The sequence below is a fragment of the Periophthalmus magnuspinnatus genome, chromosome 12, assembly GCF_009829125.3.
Source record: "Periophthalmus magnuspinnatus isolate fPerMag1 chromosome 12, fPerMag1.2.pri, whole genome shotgun sequence".
In the NCBI taxonomy this organism is placed as follows: Eukaryota; Metazoa; Chordata; class Actinopteri; order Gobiiformes; family Gobiidae; genus Periophthalmus; species Periophthalmus magnuspinnatus.
In genome coordinates this window covers 16,936,292-16,954,141 of record NC_047137.1, presented here as the reverse complement: position 1 = coordinate 16,954,141, position 17,850 = coordinate 16,936,292, and the positions used below count along the sequence as shown (strand labels likewise).

Below are 17,850 nucleotides of genomic sequence, written 5' to 3'. Positions count from 1 at the left end.
CTGTTGTTTCCTTCTGGTTCTTTGTCAGACAGACGTTACGTTCTGACCACGCGGCTCGTCAAAGTCTGAACTCGCCAAAGTCTGAACTCGTCAAAGTCTGAACTCGCCAAAGCCTGAACTCGCCAAAGCCTGAACTCGCCAAAGCCCGAACTCGCCAAAGTCCGAACTCGCCAAAGTCTGAACTCAAAGTCTGAACTCGCCAAAGTCTGAACTCGCCAAAGTCTGAACTCGTCAAAGTCTGAACTCGCCAGTCTGAACTCGCCAAAGTCTGAACTCGCCAAAGTCTGAACTCGCCAAAGCCTGAACTCGCCAAAGTCTGAACTCGCCAAAGCCTGAACTCGTCAAAGCCTGAACTCGTCAAAGTCTGAACTCGTCAAAGCCTGAACTCGTCAAAGCCCGAACTCGTCAAAGCCCGAACTCGTCAAAGCCCGAACTCGCCAAAGCCCGAACTCGCCAAAGTCTGAACTCGCCAAAGCCTGAACTCGCCAAAGCCTGAACTCGTCAAAGTCTGAACTCGTCAAAGTCTGAACTCGTCAAAGCCCGAACTCGTCAAAGCCCGAACTCGCCAAAGCCCGAACTCGCCAAAGTCTGAACTCGTCATCAGGTGCCACAGTGAAAAAAAACTGTTGTTGTGTCTTTAGGCGACACTTTTCACACACATCGCCTCGTGTGTGAGTTGTGTGTGTGTGAGTTGTGTGTGTGTGAGTGCAGGTTCAGAGGGGCTGATGGTGCAGATTGGCAGCCTCACCTTTGTCCGTCTGGCCCGGGGCAGCTGTGGCGACAGTAGAATCTTACCAGCAGAGTGCCAAAAAGACGCTGTACAAAGCAGATGCATTCTTATTATTATTAGATGTTGCGTGACACTTTGTTCTTTCGTAACGACACTGATAAAACTGCAATTTTTCAACACGACTTTAAAGTTAAACACATTTTAATCAATATTTAGATTCAGTCACGTCTAATGGTCAGTGATGGGCTCGAGTTTTACAGCGGAGAGGTCAGGAAAAGCACGCGGTTTGGAGCAGACGAGACCTTTTTTTTTGTTTAAAATGTCAAAGATTTAAAGTCTTTACTGTTTATGTGCAGGAAAATTAATATAAAAGGCCATTTTTTATTTGTTTCTAAAAATACAAAATCAAATTAAATGGACCGGCCGTAATTTTCAACATTATTATAAAACATTAGTGTTAAACGGAGCTTTTCCAGACGCTCAAAGTTTACAAGAAATTTAGCCACAGCTGCCCCGAAGACACAGTGAGGATGAAGTGTCTTGCTTAAGGACACAACCTCACTATTTTTGAGACGTCTCCTGTCCCAGTACTAACCCGGCCCGGCTTTATATGTTTCCTGTCCAAGCCTGTCCCCTGGTGGCGTCCACACAAACAGCGACGCGCTAAAAACGTCTGGGTTTGAAAGTGTCCCGTCCTGAAACGTAAACGTCTCTACTTTATCAAACCTGTGACAACTTTATTTGACGCACCCCTGAAACGCTTAGTGTCGGGATAATCGCGTCAGATGCCCTGGATGCTTCCTCAGCTCTGACTCTCTCCGCTTCTCTCTGCGCCGCTTCATCTTCGGCGCGGAGACGTGAAAAGAAACAGAGCCAGGACGGTGAGAGCAGGACGCCTAAGTGCTGCGCTGGCGTTGCGGTCAGGAGGCTTATTTGGACAGAAAGACGAGGGGAGAGAGGGAAGAAAAAGAGGAGGAAGAGAGGGAGAGCGAGAGACGAACGGCCTACGAGCGGACTGGACTGGACCCTGCTGACCGTGAGCCAAAGATTCCACACTGTCTCTTTTCAAATCGAACTGAAACGTTGACCTAAAAAAAAAAAACTAAAAAAAAACATGACGTTATTTTTTCCATTGAAGCAGATTCTGTTAAAGACGCAGTTTGTTCTGGTGGAGGGTCCGTCACCTGCTTATCTCCATGGAGACGCTACCGCTTTGCCTGGAATGTTCCACGGTAAACGGCGTCTCCATGAGAACGACGCCAGGTCAAGTTCCACGTCAGATCTGTGGCGCGGCAGCATAAGACACATGCTTTTCGAGGTATATTTTCAGAACTAAAACCACTTTAATTGAATAAACGCAAGATATTTTTACGTGTTACGGGCAAAGCAACACCATCTCCGCGGAAACGAGCAGGCGGTGGACCCTCCGCCCGCCAGAAAAGTTACGTAATGAACCTTTAAATGCATGTATTTTAAATGAATCATCTTAAAATCTAAATTATTTGTTTTAGATCAACGTGAAATAAAGCAGCGGTGGACTATTTCACTTCTTACCCCCGCGTGTGTACATGGACGCTTCTGCTTTGCCTGAAAAGTTCCGCAATATGGCATTAAAATTATCTCAATCACATATATATTTAATTACATGTTTTTTACAGCAAAAAAAGCACTGTGCGTTCTTTATTCACTCCATACGCAGAGATGTTAAGATGCTATAGTAGCCACAGTTGCCCTGGGACAGACTGACCGACTGGCCTCTCCACAGATCTGACCAGTAACTTAGCCTGGTCCCGTCACCCGTACTGGGAGAGCTTGAAAATGATAAGAAAATACATCCAGAAGCAGCAGGTTAAAGAGTATTTGTGATTATGTTTCGATAACGCGCGCTCTACAGGGCAGCACACCGCACACGTTGCCCCTTGAGTTCACTTCTAACTCCCAGAATGCTTTGCTGGCAGCTCTGACGATCCCAAATGAAAAGGTGCTGCCCAGCTCCAGCTCCCTCTTTGTTCTAGTGATTGATATTTCCCTTTAGGACACATTTATTGGGTTTATCTCTGTGCGTTGGTATGTGGCCCAAAAAGGTCAGTGTGAGACGGCCTCGCTCTGAGTCCAGGCTCCAAGAGGTTTCTCCCCGTGTGTCCTTAAAAAAACTTAGTACAGTTTTGAGCTGGTGGCCAAACGGGTAAGATTGGGAATGTTTTTTACTGTTGTCAGCTTTAATGATGTAAGATCCTTAAGATATTCACTGTCCGAACCAAACTTTCATTATTAAATCAAGAACAGCAACAACAAAATCTGCAATATTCTCAACATATCAAACAAAGGATAATACAGGATTAAAAACATAGGAATGTGAGATAAAAATACATGTGTCAGTTGTGACATGTTCCCTTACGCACCACTAGGAGGCGCACTGTTGTACAATCGACCTCACAGCGAGTTGGATGAATGAATGACATGTTCTGGTTGAGTTCAGAGGAATAAAACCCACAGAACAAAGAAAAAGGCAGGAAATAAACACGTCAAAGTTCAAAGAGGAACAAAACAAGACACTTCTGGGTGTTTTATGGTGCTGGACGTGGTGATACTCAAACGCGCACTGTCTCTGTCTCTTTTGGAGATGTGAACGGGACGCCTCTGCCTCTGACCACCAGACCAGCGCCCCCCCCTCCTCCTCCTCCTCCTCCATCCCTCCTCCTCCTCCTCTCCACGCGCCCACCCCTCTGTCTGGTCCAGCCCTGCTCTGCGCATCCAGGTGACAGACGCGCTTTGGCCTGAGGGATGCAGCAGCCTGTGGTGTCCGGCACATGGACAGCGCAGACAGGGGAGGCGCAGCGCTGCTTTAGCTCATCCCATCACCTCCGAGTGGAAAACTTTCTCTCCGTATAAGGATCTAACGTTTTTGAGAAGTTTCCCTTTGTGGCATTTTTTAAAAAAACAACGAGAGAGAAATCCAACTTATTCAATGCGCAACCATGCTCATCATCTCGTCTCGCAGTGCGCTGCTGTCCGTCTACTACCCACAGATCTTCCTCATCCTCACCAGCGGTAGCTACCTGTACGTCTCACTTTATGCAATGTATCAGTGTGAATTCTGTGCGGCGGTTTGTCTCTCGCACCTGTGGCACAAAAAGAGCTTTAGTCTGATTACGTTGGTTCAGAAGTTGCAGGTGCGTAAAGTGTGCGTAAAGTGTGCGTAATGCTGTCTCCATAAACGATCCTTCAGACAGATATAAGGCATTGGTTCCAAAGTTGTAGGTGCGTAAAGCGTGCGTAAAACCATCTCCATAAACAACCTTTCAGACAGATATAAGGCAGTTTAATTACATTGGTTCAAAAGTTGTGGGTGCGTAAAGCGTGCGTAAAGTGTGCGTGATTCCATTTCCATAAAGGATCCTTCAGACAGATATAAGGCATTGGTTCCAAAGTTGTAGGTGCGTAAAGCGTGCGTAATGCTAACTCCACTCAGACAAATATAAAGCAGTGTAATTAAATTGGTTCAAATGTTGTCGGTGCGTAAATCTATCTCCATAAACAACCCTTCAAATAGTTATAAGGCGGTGTAATTACATCGATTTAACAGTTACAGGTGCGTAAACCGTGCGTAAACCGTGCGTAATGCCATCTCCATAAACAACCCTTCAAACGGATAGAAATCAGCGTCCAGCAGTAATCTGACCAGAACTGAAGGACGTGGATGTGCAGCCAAACGCCTCCACTCCTACAACTTCTAGTCCAGTTGACAGATTTGAAATTCCCTTTTACCATGTCCATAAAAATACGTAAAAACGCAAAACACCTTTGAGGAAACGCACGCTGTATCTCGTCAGTGTAATGTCAAGAGTAATGCGTAATTACCACGTCTCTGCTGCCGACTCCCGACTCCTGATCGGGTCTTATTGTCCAAACCCCGGAGCTCACACGCGTCTCAGTGCCGTGACTATAAACCCACTTTATTAGCTGTGCATTTTCACGACGGAATACGGCTCCAACACGTGCTCCGTCCGGGTTTTTCCCACGTTTCCCCTATTGTAATGCCGCGTGTCTTTACTCATAAGCGCACTATTAGGCCTATAAAAAGTGATCGGAGAGAGTGACCGAATCCGATATTAAATTGTCAAAATGATTTCATTGTTGTAAAGCTGATGAGATAACCTGCTCTGATGGATTTACGCGTCACGCCGCAGCACTCCCGTCAAAGGCGCACCTCGTTAGACTATAATAGCTGCAGTAATGGAATGGGCCATATGGAAAAGGGTGAATTTGGACTATTTCATGCGCACAGGCCTATGTAATGAGCGCCTATGGCATTACAAGAAAGACATGTCCTCAATCTGAGAACTGCCCTGCTTCTGGCTCATTGTAACAGGAAAAGCTGACAGTAATATATTGACTTAAATTTTCATAAAAGACCTTTGCGTTCCGTCTTGGAGTCCTGTGCGTAATTGCCTGTGATGTCTGTGTAAATGTTGCCACAGTTACTTCACTCATTAGGTCACTTACGCTCATTCGGTTACTAGTATTTGTACCATGGCAGGGATTCTCAAATTGTGGTCCGAGATGTGGGTAAACAGAAGTATTGGTGTTAGAGGTTTTTACAATAAATGTGCCACGGTTTTTCTGGAAACGGGCGTGTAACGAGGCGTTTCAAACAGCTTGGATTATGTGGAGCAAAACGCGCTCAAGAACCACAAATGTGTCTTACAAATCCAAACCCTGCTTTCTGCTGCTGAGGAACACTATCGCGGCGTAAATGTTGTGTTTAATGGAGTGTTTTAAGGCGATGCAGCTACAAACGTAAACCGAAATAACAGTTTTCTTCATATAAATACTGTTCGGTGTCCGTAAAGTCTCTGTACAGTTTTAAAATTTACCTACAAAGACAGTTGATCAGATGTATTTAGTGTTTTACCTAATTTAATTTATTTATTACCGTACTTTTTACCATAGTTTGTCGTCGTTTCGTTTCGTCTTTGGATCCGTTTTGTCTCGATAAACCGTGGTCCGCGCTGTGCCTTTTCTCGAGTACGATTCGTTTCTTAGGAGTTCATTCAAAAGTGCGATTAAAAACTTTTATAAACGCTGAGAACAACAGAACAAATCAGATTAATACGCCGCTCCGAGATGCCAAACTCTTTAATGAACCTTATGGACTCACTTCGTTGCCTTGTGCTGATATATTTTTGTATCTTGTTCTTTTTTTAAACTATGGACCGAATAATATTTGTGTGTGAAATAAGCAAATATATCTTATCAATTGGCTTTAGAATTAAATTTTACGACTTTACGGACGCCCTGTAGAACTTATGCTCCTGTAGTGTAACTTCATAGTAACTACACCTTAATTATCCTTAATAAAGCATGAACAAACGCCTAACTCATAATGAACTAACTGTGTATTAAGAAGAATTCAGGGTTGTTTAGAGTTAAGAGTGAGGCTCGGTAAACACTCGTTACTCAAACTCAATCGTTCTTATGTTTCGTCGTAAAATGTTTTCCGTTTTCCCGCTTCCCAAACGTGCTCCGTGTTTTCTTACAGTCCGTGTGTTGTGTCCGCAGGGCGCTGTCCTCGGTGGTGGCTTTGGGGGCGAACATCATCTGTAATAAGATCCCAGGACTGGCCCCGCGACAGAGGGCGCTGTGCCAAAGTCGCCCGGACGCCATCATCGTGATCGGGGAGGGGGCGCAGCTCGGCATCGACGAGTGTCAGTATCAGTTCAGATACGGACGCTGGAACTGCTCCGCCCTCGGAGAGAAGACGGTGTTCGGACAAGAGCTCAGAGTAGGTCAGTCTTAGAACGAGCCGTGACGACAAGTGTTAAAGACAACAACAGTGTTAAAGACAACAACAGTGTTAAGTGTTAAAGACAACAACAGTGTTAAAGACAACAACAGTGTTAAAGACAACAACAGTGTTAAGTGTTAAAGACAACAACAGTGTTAAAGACAACAACAGTGTTAAAGACAACAACAGTGTTAACGACAACAACAGCGTTAACGACAACAACAGTGTTAAAGACAACAACAGTGTTAAAGACAACAACAGTGTTAACGACAACAACAGCGTTAACGACAACAACAGTGTTAAAGACAACAACAGTGTTAAGTGTTAAAGACAACAACAGTGTTAAAGACAACAACAGTGTTAAGTGTTAAAGACAACAACAGTGTTAAAGACAACAACAGTGTTAAGTGTTAAAGACAACAACAGTGTTAAAGACAACAACAGTGTTAAGTGTTAAAGACAACAACAGTGTTAAAGACAACAACAGTGTTAAGTGTTAAAGACAACAACAGTGTTAAAGACAACAACAGTGTTAAAGACAACAACAGTGTTAACGACAACAACAGTGTTAACGACAACAACAGTGTTAAAGACAACAACAGTGTTAACGACAACAACAGCGTTAACGACAACAACAGTGTTAAAGACAACAACAGTGTTAAGTGTTAAAGACAACAACAGTGTTAAAGACAACAACAGTGTTAACGACAACAACAGTGTTAAAGACAACAACAGTGTTAAGTGATAAAGACAACAACAGTGTTAAGTGATAAAGACAACAACAGTGTTAAGTGATAAAGACAACAACAGTGTTAAGTGTTAAAGACAACAGTGTTAATAACAAACACTTAAAAAAATGTTAAGTGTAAATAGCAAAAAACTGTTAAGTCTTAATACAAAAATAGTGTTAATAACAAACTGTTAACAAAACAGTGTTAACAACAAAAAGTGTTGAGTGTTAATGGCAAAAATGGTTAAGTGTTAATAATTAAAACAGTGTTAAGTGTAAATGACAACAACAGTGTTAAGTGTTAACAAAAATGTGTTTATAACAAAAACGGCATTGAGTTAATAAAAAAATTAAGTGTTAGTAAAAACAGCGTAAAGTGTTAGTAAAAAACAGTGTTAAGTGTTAGTAAAAACAGCGTTAAGTGTTAGTAAAAAACAGTGTTAAGTGTTAGTAAAAACAGCGTTAAGTGTTAGTACAAAGGCACAGTGGCAAAACAAAAAGTAAAACTACAATTACATGGATAAATATAAACACTTGCATACTCAAAGTACTAGTTACTTTTTAGTTACACTCTTGTCATTATTTGGTCCTGCTTGAGCTCAGTTTAGTCCATGATTTGGACTTGGTTTAGTCCTGGTCTGGTCCTGGTCTGGTCCTGGTCTGGTCCCAGTTTTCATGTGGTCTGTGTGTGTGTGGCATTTCAGATCTGTCAGTTTAAACAGAAAAAAAAAATACTCAGACTAGTTTTAAACAGCAATATTTAAATACTTTGAGTTTAGGACAATCAGAGCAGAGGGAGCAGCGATGATGTTTGTCCCAGGACGTGTGTGAAGGAGCAGAGACGTCACAAAAACACACCGGGACGACTGGGACGACTGGGACGACTGGGACGACTGGGACGACTGGGACGACTGGGACGACTGGGACTTGTGCCGTGTCCGGACTGTAAATCCCTATGACTTTTCCTTAACTCCTACGATTTTACACACACTCAAATACAATTACATGTCTAAAAATACACTCAAGCACAAGTGGATGGTTAAAATTCACTCCAAAAAGTACAATTACTCCAGAAATCTACTCTATACAGTAACGTGAGTGTGTGTACTTACCCGGTTGTGTGTAAAAGTAGCACAGAACACGGATGTAATTCAGGTGTAAACACAAGATAAAGTACTAGTATTGTGTTTGTGTATAACGGAGTGGAGACAGATGTAGTTGGATGAAGTAGCGGTGGAATGTACTGAAGTATAAGTAATAAAGTGCTTTACTTAAGTACTGTTTACTTTTACTTCACTACATTTGAGAGCGGTATCTGTACTTTCTACTCCACTATGTTTTTTTGTTTTGTTTTCTTTAAACAGGACTGCAAAGTAAAAGTATTTTTTATTATTGTCTGAGACCTGCTGAAAAGTCTGAGTTTGTTTTTTTAACACGTTTATAATTTGAAAAAAAACCCCAAAATATACAAATAAAAAATAAATCTGTTGTTTTAGCTCAACAAATTAGCTCAAATCTTTTTAAATTTACTACATTTGAAGCTTTGTTAGAGCCCAAAACCCACGTGAAATACTTACTTTTTACTCTTTTAAACGCGTACTACAGATATTTGAGCAAAAAATAAAATACTATCACATGAAAAAGTAACAAAACTGAGTAGATGTTCCACTCCTGGTCCACACCGACACTGGCTTCTATGAAAAACTCGTGCAGATTGTGCAGATTGTGCGGCTAATAAAGCCATTAGAGCTGTGTGCAGACAGTTCCTTTTGTTGTCATAACATTGCACTGCAGGATTATGAAGAAAGCCCGGAGAAAACGCAGCTTCAAGACTCGAACAAAGAGCGCTCGCCTGCCTCTTTCTCAGAAGCTCATTGAGGAACCACTTACATAAATTACATCTGAGTTGAAAATGTTTTGTTATGGTTTTTGTTATGGTTTTTCTATGGCATTGGATTCGTCTTTAATCTCACAGCTCTGGAACCAATCACGTTCTTCCTCAGAGGAGACAAGCAGACCCGACTCTGCGCTTTTATTTCTATTGTCAAAGGGAAATATCTCTATTCTCCAGTGACATGTAAATGAACTCAAAAGAAACCGCTGGAATAAGTGCGTTGGCCGTTCGCTGACTCAATTAAAACGTGGGGTAAACAGAATGTGAGTTAAACGACGACAAGGAGGAAGAAGAGCGGAGCGTTGGGTCATTTTAGCGTCGTTTTAGCGCGGCGACGGAAGCACGCGCATCACCTGTGAGTCTGGGGAAAAGGTGAAACTGAAATTTTCAAATACAAAGTTACGCAAACAGGCATAAGCGTGAATTAAACGATCACGAGCTCGTCGACGCTAGCAGTTATAGCGGCTAATTTGTTCCCGAGTTGCATATTTCGAATTCCGACCGCGAGTATCATAGCAACCAAAGAGCCGATCCAGAGCGAGGCTGTTGAAGGTAACGCCCCTTCTGGTTTAGCAGGGTGTGTACGCTTAGCAACGCTGTCAATCAAACCTGTTGCTAACGCTAGCGGGAGGGACCTCGGGGAAAGAAGGCGCCTGATTTGTCTGTTATTAAAGTTCGTATCTTGATTTACAGACACAAAAGTGAAAGAGCAGGTTAATACGAACATTTAAGACTCTTTTTTTTCGATGTAAAGTGAATTGGCGCTCATGCTCACTTCCTGTTTGTAACGCGGCGGCGGCTAGCAGGTTAGCCACGTCCATTTATATAAACAGTCTATGTGACAGAAATGACAGAAATATCAGTTATCCGTCATTATAGTGTTTTTAAATTAAGCTAGTCCCTGCGTTCTACAGTTAAGCATTTGTTTACTCGTTGCTACGGTGACGTCAGAGCAGTGATACAGAGAATGTGATTTACCTGCGGCCGGAACTACTTGTGCGTTATGCAGAATTAACACAAAGCAGTTAGTCGTTGGAATTGTCACTGATCGCGGAACAAGATGAGCTCAAATACGTTTTTAAAGACACAGTGCGCCTACATGAACAATCTTGAGCTTGAGATCCACTGATCCACAGGTCGACGGTGCGATTCCAGCTCGCACAGACGTATACTGTCGTCGTGTCCTTGGGCAAGACACTCAACCCATCTCGCCCCGGTGAATGTGTGAGTGGTTCCTTGATGTAAAGCGCTTTTTCAGTGACTTGAAGGTCGAAAAACGCTGTATAAAAATGTGCCTGTTTATCATTTACTAATCGTTTGAATAATTGAAGAGTCTAGAGCAGGGGGCGGGGAAAGGGGGTAGGTGAAACTGGGGTTTTCAGAGCACTCAAGTGTCGATTTTACAAACTGCTCTTGTTTTAATGCTTTATATGGACTTGTTGTCGTTGTATACTTCTTCGTTTTGCTTGTTTTTCTGTTTGTATTTGATTTTAAAAAGGTCGTCCGTGAAATTTAGCCCGATTTCTCTCATCGGATTCCTCTGAATAAATAAAGATACAGAAAGAACGAATCAAAACACGACTTCGAACATGACTTTTACGATGACGAAACGGTTCAAATCTCATTAAATCGATTTTTTGCTTCGCAGCGAGACTAAACTACCTTTATTAATCACGGTCGTCGACGCAGCGGCTCGCCTTTCCTCGACCGAGCCTGCGCCGCGTGGGCAGCTTAAGTATTTCAAAATTCACAATAACTTGAGAAAAATAACTTTTGGAGTCACAACTTGTTTAGACTTCGAATATTCAAAATGGCAGTAGCTGGGGCCGTTGCGGTTTTGCCATACTTCTGTCTCGCTTTGACGTGAACCGACCTCTGTGTGGCGAACGGTCTCACTGCGATTGACCTGCTAGGCCCGTGAAGTTATTAGGAGGAGAAAAAGGCCAGAGATCCTCATGTTAACCACTAATTGAAGTCAGCTACAGCAGCTGGATGGCAACAATGAAAGCCTGCGTGCACAGCCCCAACAATCAAAACAAATCATAGTGTCAGGAGATGGCTGCTTGGCCCTCGCAAAGGCCCAACAGCCCCAAACGCAGCCTGTACAACATAATGGAATGGGTCACGGATTGCGCCTGATGAGAGAGGAGTGGAGAGTTTGTTATGAATTATGGACCAAGAGAACCACAAGCCCAATAGGTTTTCCATGTCAGTTTGTCAGACTGGAGCGACGCCAGTGCAACAGAATAAAGACAGCGTGCCGTAATAGAGAAAAGACCGCCGTTGTCCAAGCGGAGGAGGGGGGTTCGCTCGTTTTTGAGATACACGCTATACGTATTTGACCTTTTAGAACAGGATCGTCGAACCCATTTTCAACGAGGGCCACGTCGGCAAAATGGTTCCCCTCAAACTGCCAGATGTAAAAATAAACAACTTTTTTAACTTGTTCATTAACTGTTTCTGTATTTATTACGTATTTGCGTTATAAATTTTGCATATGCCTGTTCATAAATGTAAAAAAATATGTCTGTCCTGATAAACTGACATTTTAAGATAGTCATAACTTTTAATCTACCTTGTCATGGGCCATGTAAAATGACACGGCGCGCCACATTTCGCCCACAGGCCTTGCGTTTGACACGTGTTTTAGAAGCTCGGACTTTTAGGTTTTCTGCTCGACGGAGAAGGAAACTATGGGGGGGAAAGAGGAGATTTATAATAAACGTTTGGCGTCGGCGCGGGTCCAAACCGAACTGACCGAGGGAGCGTCCGAGTCCAAAGGCGATAGTCGTTTCTAAGTGCGGTTATTTTGCCCGTCTCAAATGAGAAAACACCTTAAAATGAGGGCGATGTACGGTGTTAGACCTGAGGACATGTACGTCAAGACGAGAGACGGTTAATACGTTTTCAAAAAGCACTTAAACGACAAAAAAACAACTCTAAAATTGGACATATCGCATAAAAGACGAGGTTTTATTTGGCGTCGCTTCATAATTGACGTCCTCAGACTTGTATTTGTGGGTGTAACGAACCGATTCAGACGTTTTAAATCAGCATTTCTGTTTACAATGAACAAAATGCACAATTACGATCTACATATGTTATAAACCGGAGATTTGTGACCTTTAAAAGAGCCACATTGGATCATTTTAAAACAAATGAAAGACAGAAAGAGCCACGTTTTTTACGAGTAACGAGACAAAGTGAAACGAATTTGAAAGAAGTCAACTGTTTGCAGCTATTAGCACGTTATAAAGAATATGTAACATGTTGTATTTCTCTGGACTTTCTGGATTTGAAGTGTTTTTTGGGGGGTCTGGGTTTTGTTTTAGCAAGTTATATGTAATTTCCTGCATTCGGGTGCATTTTATGTGTAATATTTACTCAAAATGATCATTATTCTTTCCGATTTTACGCATGGGATTTGCTCAGACGCATAGTAAACAAATATAAAAACGTAAAACTAATCTGAATATGCTTTGGTTGTGCTACAAATACTGTCAAATACAAACTTATTGAATAAAGTGTAAGTCAAAAATCCAAATCCATGTGGTAAAAGCTGAAAGTAAAATCTGTCAACTGGACAAAAAAGTTGTTGGAGTGAACTGAAGAAGCGTCTTGGATGAGCAGAAAAACGTCTTTACTCCAGCAGTGACAGATTTTACTTTTGGCGTTTTACTCTGGATCAAACCTGGACGACTCAGACATGTCAATCAAAGTGCAAAGAGCCGCACTGGAGGCTTTAAAAAGAGCCGCATGTGGCTCTTTAGACCCTATTATAGTTTTATACATTTATTGTAGTGGAAAACAGGGTCAAATATTTAAAGTTCTTATATTTGTGTGTGTTTCTGTGTTGGTCCTGTAATAGTGATGGGACGATAAACAATAATATCGTTTATCGTGATAAAGAGGGTTGACAATAATCGTTTGTGGTAATGTGATAATCGCCGACAAAGATAAACGCCATTTTGTTACCAGAATGTGGAGAAAAAAACGACTTCTCCCTGATGTTCTCCTTTAGATCCCTGTTGTTTTCACTTCAGCAGTTGTTTAAATATGGAAACTATTCATAATATTAAAATATATCAAATCCAGAACATTTTTAAAACATTAGCAACAATAAATATCGTGATATAATCGTTTTCAGTATCGTCCCATGTCTGTCCTGTAGCCACACATCGCACTAACTTTGAAGTAAAACAAAAAGCCAAAACAGTTTTTCTGAAGATGGTTCATGTTGTTGTGTCCAGGCAGTCGGGAGGCGGCCTTCACCTACGCCATCACCGCGGCCGGAGTGGCCCACGCCGTCACCGCCGCCTGTAGCCAGGGCAACCTGAGCCAGTGCGGCTGCGACCGGGACAAACAGGGATACCACGACCAGGAGGAGGGCTGGAAGTGGGGAGGCTGCTCCGCCGACGTCAAGTACGGAGTGGAGTTCTCCAGGAGGTTTGTGGACGCGCGAGAAATCAAGAAGAACGCAAGACGACTCATGAACCTGCACAACAACGAGGCGGGAAGAAAGGTACGGTATGAATGTGGTGGAGAACGTGTGGTGGAGAACGTGTGATAGAGAACATGAGATGGTGAACGTGTGATGAGAACGTGTGATATGAGCGAGAACATGAGATGGAGAATCTGTGGTGGAGAGCATGTGATGGAGAACGTGTGATAGAGAACGTGATGGAGAACATGATAGAGAACATGTAATATTAGAGAGAACCTGAGATGGAGAACGTGTGATGAAAACATGTGGTGAAGATTGTGTGGTGGAGAACATGAGATGGAGAACATGTGGTGGAGAACATGAGATGGTGAACGTGTGGTGGAGAACATGAGGTAAAGTGTCTGTGGCGCAGAACAATGAGCCGTGGGGGATCTCTGCAGACGACGGCTGAACCTTCTAAACCACCGCAAGACGATCAGAGAGCAGGACGGCTGGACGGGAAACACAGTAAAGTCCTGTCAGCGTTTCTGGGCTCGGAGTCCTTCACCGACAAAGTCAAACTTCACTCCAAAAATGTGTTGTTTCCATTCTGGCTACAATACATTTGTGGATATAACTAATGTGCGAAATAAACAAATCAGAACATTTCCTACATATGAAGAATAACATGTCTGACAAGAGCAATTTAAGACGCTGCAGTGAAAGAGCGAGCGGAGAAACTTAAAGGGAGAACTGTATTTTATGTTAAATCTGAGGTTCAAACCGCAGAGTAACTTTATACATAAACAGCTGCAGAAACGCACAGGTCAGTGTTAGTGCGATGTTCTCGTCGGGGCTGGATTATGACTTATTCTCACCAGGATCGAGTCGAAAAACGCCAGTTCATTACGCACCATTAAATCGAATTATGAGCTCATCCCTGTGACGATCTGCTGTTTTGATCGTGCCGTCACGGTGATGGTCGCTATTTCTCTTTTTAACGCCGCTGCTCAAACACAGAGAGCTTTTCCCGCTCGCTTTCCTCCTATTGGCTGGAATCTGTAAGGCTCCAAATGAGTGACAGCTGGAGTCAACCAATCAGTAACGAGGGAATTTTTCAGACGAAGAGGAAGAAGTTGACTTTAATTACCAGAAAAATACAAAATCTATGAATCGGATCCAATCGAAATCGTGGTGTTAATGTTTCGCCGTAGCGTCTTAGCCAAAACGTGTTCAGTTTTTTTGTCTTTATGTTAGCTAACGCCTCAATTACCGCCATCGGTGTCACTCTAGCTTAAATAATTAAACGTAAAAGTAACTAGTTAATACATATATTAAATTGTTAAAACATTGTCCATTTTCTTTTTCCCGATAACACGTTTTGAAGTTCGATATTGTGCCGAAGTAAATACAGACGATAAACGATAATATTGAAACTCAAAAGGAGATTTAAGCCACAAAAACTCTTCTAAATCTACAATACTGTTAAACCATCATGAGCTGAAATAAATAAACAGCAGAAGGAAACACTTAAGTCATTAGTTTGCATCTGTAATGAGTCATACGAGTTATTTATTTGACCTTTTATAGCCAAAAAATAACCAAAAATGTCTCAGTTGTGCAAAGAAAACGCGCATATGCACATAATAAATACTGACCCCTCAAAAAAGTACTGTTTTAATCGATATAGAGACAGGCCTGTGATTACGCAGTTTAAAGTTTTTATTTTGATACATCATTTATCGTGATTAAAAGGGTCGACAATAATCGTTTGTGGGACATTTTATATAATCGTGATAATCGCAAACAAAGATAATCGACGTTATACGAACAGAATGTGCAGAAAAAAGTGACTCATCCACCGGGGAGTCAACGGTGGGGACAAAGAGGTCTGTTGTGCGGGGCCCCAGGGTCTTAGGGGGCCCAGAATTGGACCCTCTTCCTATTAATTTGTATTACGGGGGGGCCCATGTGAGGCTTATTGTCCCGTGGCCCTCAAATTTCAGTCGACGGCCCTGCTCATCTGTAATATTCTCAGTTAAAGCTATAATTATTCGTATCCATAACAACTTTAATCATAATCGTGATGTAATTGCACTTATTTTGGTCATGATAATCAAATTTCAGTATCGTCCCAGGCCTAAGCTGAACTCCCTCTTCTTCTGTGTCCAGATCTTGGAGGAGCGCATGAAGCTCGAGTGTAAGTGTCACGGCGTGTCCGGCTCCTGCACCACAAAGACCTGCTGGATCACTCTGCCCAAGTTCAGGGAGATCGGCTACCTGCTGAAAGAACGCTACAGCGAGGCGGTGCAGGTGGAGCCCGTACGAGCGTCCCGCCTCCGACAGCCGTCTTTCCTGCGTCTCAAAATGGCGCGCGGATACCAGAAGCCCACGGACACAGACCTGGTGTATCTAGAGCGCTCTCCGAACTACTGCGAGGAGGACAAGGTCACGGGGAGCACGGGCACGAGAGGCAGGCTCTGTAACGGGACGTCCACCGGCTCAGACGGGTGCAACGCCATGTGCTGCGGGCGAGGGTTCAACTCCCACCAGTACACCCGAGTGTGGCAATGCAACTGCAAGTTCCACTGGTGCTGCTTCGTCAAGTGCAACACGTGCAGCGAAAGATCAGAGGTCTTCACATGCAAATAAGGGAGAGCAGCAGACAGGGACTTTCAATTTGAAGTGAAGAACTTGGAAGTATTTATTCTATATTTTGCACATTTTGGCATCCTTGGGAATATACTTAAGGAAAGACAATTATGAAATGAAAGATGCGAGGCTTGATGTTTGGGAGCCGAAGCAAAACAAGGAGGACAAACATCTTTGAAAGATGAGACAAAGTGACAAGTGGTGGTTCATATTGAAGCATGAACTGGAAATGCTCGTGACTGCCAATAACAGCGAATTGTAGCTCATGTGGCAACTGTAAACTCACACTGTATGTTTGACACTGAAAATAAAAGTATTTATGTCAAAGATGCTCAGGCCCACAGGCCTTCAGAGAACACACTCAAAAGCCTTTTGTTTTGAAGCTCCAGAGCATGTTTTAGCATCGTCTTTAAACTTCTTCCTTTGCACTTGAACAGTGGCATGGGAGGTTGACGAGATGAATAGTTCTCAGTTTTTCAGATCCCTCATAGACATTTGTCCCCCTGGGGCCCAGGCCCTTGTTACTAGGGGCCCCGGGCTAAAATACCCACATACTATTTAAAGCGTCTGACGGTCAGCTTGTATGACACTTTCCATCCCAATATTTTGACTGTTTGCTTTGTGAAGGGCTCTTGACTTCTGAGAAAAGCATTCAGGCCTCATTGCGCTCCATAGAGGTGTAATCACGTTCAGATACATTGGACATTCCACAAATGAGGAATTTCACATGGGCCTGTGCTTACACAAGGCTCCAGCGGTTTAGGCATCTGCCCCGACCACAAGGGGACGAGGATCAAAGGCTCAAAGCTATTTTTGGACAAAACCCTTAATGTATTCACTCATGTTTATTTAGGCTTTATGTAACGTTCAAAACAAGCTGAAGAGTATATTTTTATATGAGGAACGTGGCACTTTATGTCATTTAAAGATTAAAACAAGAGTCATTATTTACAAGTGTTTATTATTGTCAGCGTTTTCAGAGAAACAATAAGTTATTGTATGTAAGCCAGTCTGAACTTGTACAGTGTAAATGTTTTACCATACTGTATGTTTCTACATAGCCAACAAAGTAATTTATCCAGTGTTTACAAAACCAAGGACTACTGTGCTCACAGTTGTAATTAAGTAACATTAAACTATTCTGCAAAAAGCCAAACAGTTACTGGAGTTCAGTTTGTGTTTACTGATGTCCTTTTAGATCAAGACTTATTGCTGTCTTCAGATTGCAACTTGGCTTTATTCATTTTTATGTGGTAAAATGTGTTTACTAAATAAACCTGGTCAGCAGTGTTGTTTTTTTTTACAAGTTAAACACGATCCTCCTCCTTCGCCTCAAACTAATGTCACACTTGTTTCCCTTCTCCAAAGCGGTTTGTGATTAGCATACGGCCTTGAGCTTCACACCAGCGCAGTCTGTCCAAGGCCTCTTATATGGGAAACCCGTGCGTTTGGCCCCTGCCTGATGTGTCTCTAATACATTATAGGTGCCCAGACCAGGGACGGGCCACCTCATTCAGCAGACACAGGCTCTTTCCTGTGGGCCTGAAAAGCATTGCAGCCAGCCAGTGGAGCGCGAGTAACAGCTGTTTTGTTAGCCGTCTGAAATCCTGGGGACCGGAACCACATAAGCTCC

General features: G+C 42.8%; 1 protein-coding gene across 1 annotated transcript; it reads left to right on the top strand.

Annotated features, from left to right (window-relative positions):
- The first annotated feature begins 3,512 nt into the window (after nucleotides 1-3,512).
- On the top strand, nucleotides 3,513-17,518 carry wnt7ba (wingless-type MMTV integration site family, member 7Ba). Its single transcript, XM_033976277.2, has 4 exons — nucleotides 3,513-3,791; nucleotides 6,293-6,519; nucleotides 13,393-13,664; nucleotides 15,738-17,518. Exons 1-4 carry the CDS (start codon nucleotides 3,709-3,711, stop codon nucleotides 16,215-16,217), a joined length of 1,062 nt encoding a protein of 353 aa, XP_033832168.1. The 5' UTR covers nucleotides 3,513-3,708; the 3' UTR covers nucleotides 16,218-17,518.
- The last annotated feature ends 332 nt before the right edge of the window (nucleotides 17,519-17,850 follow it).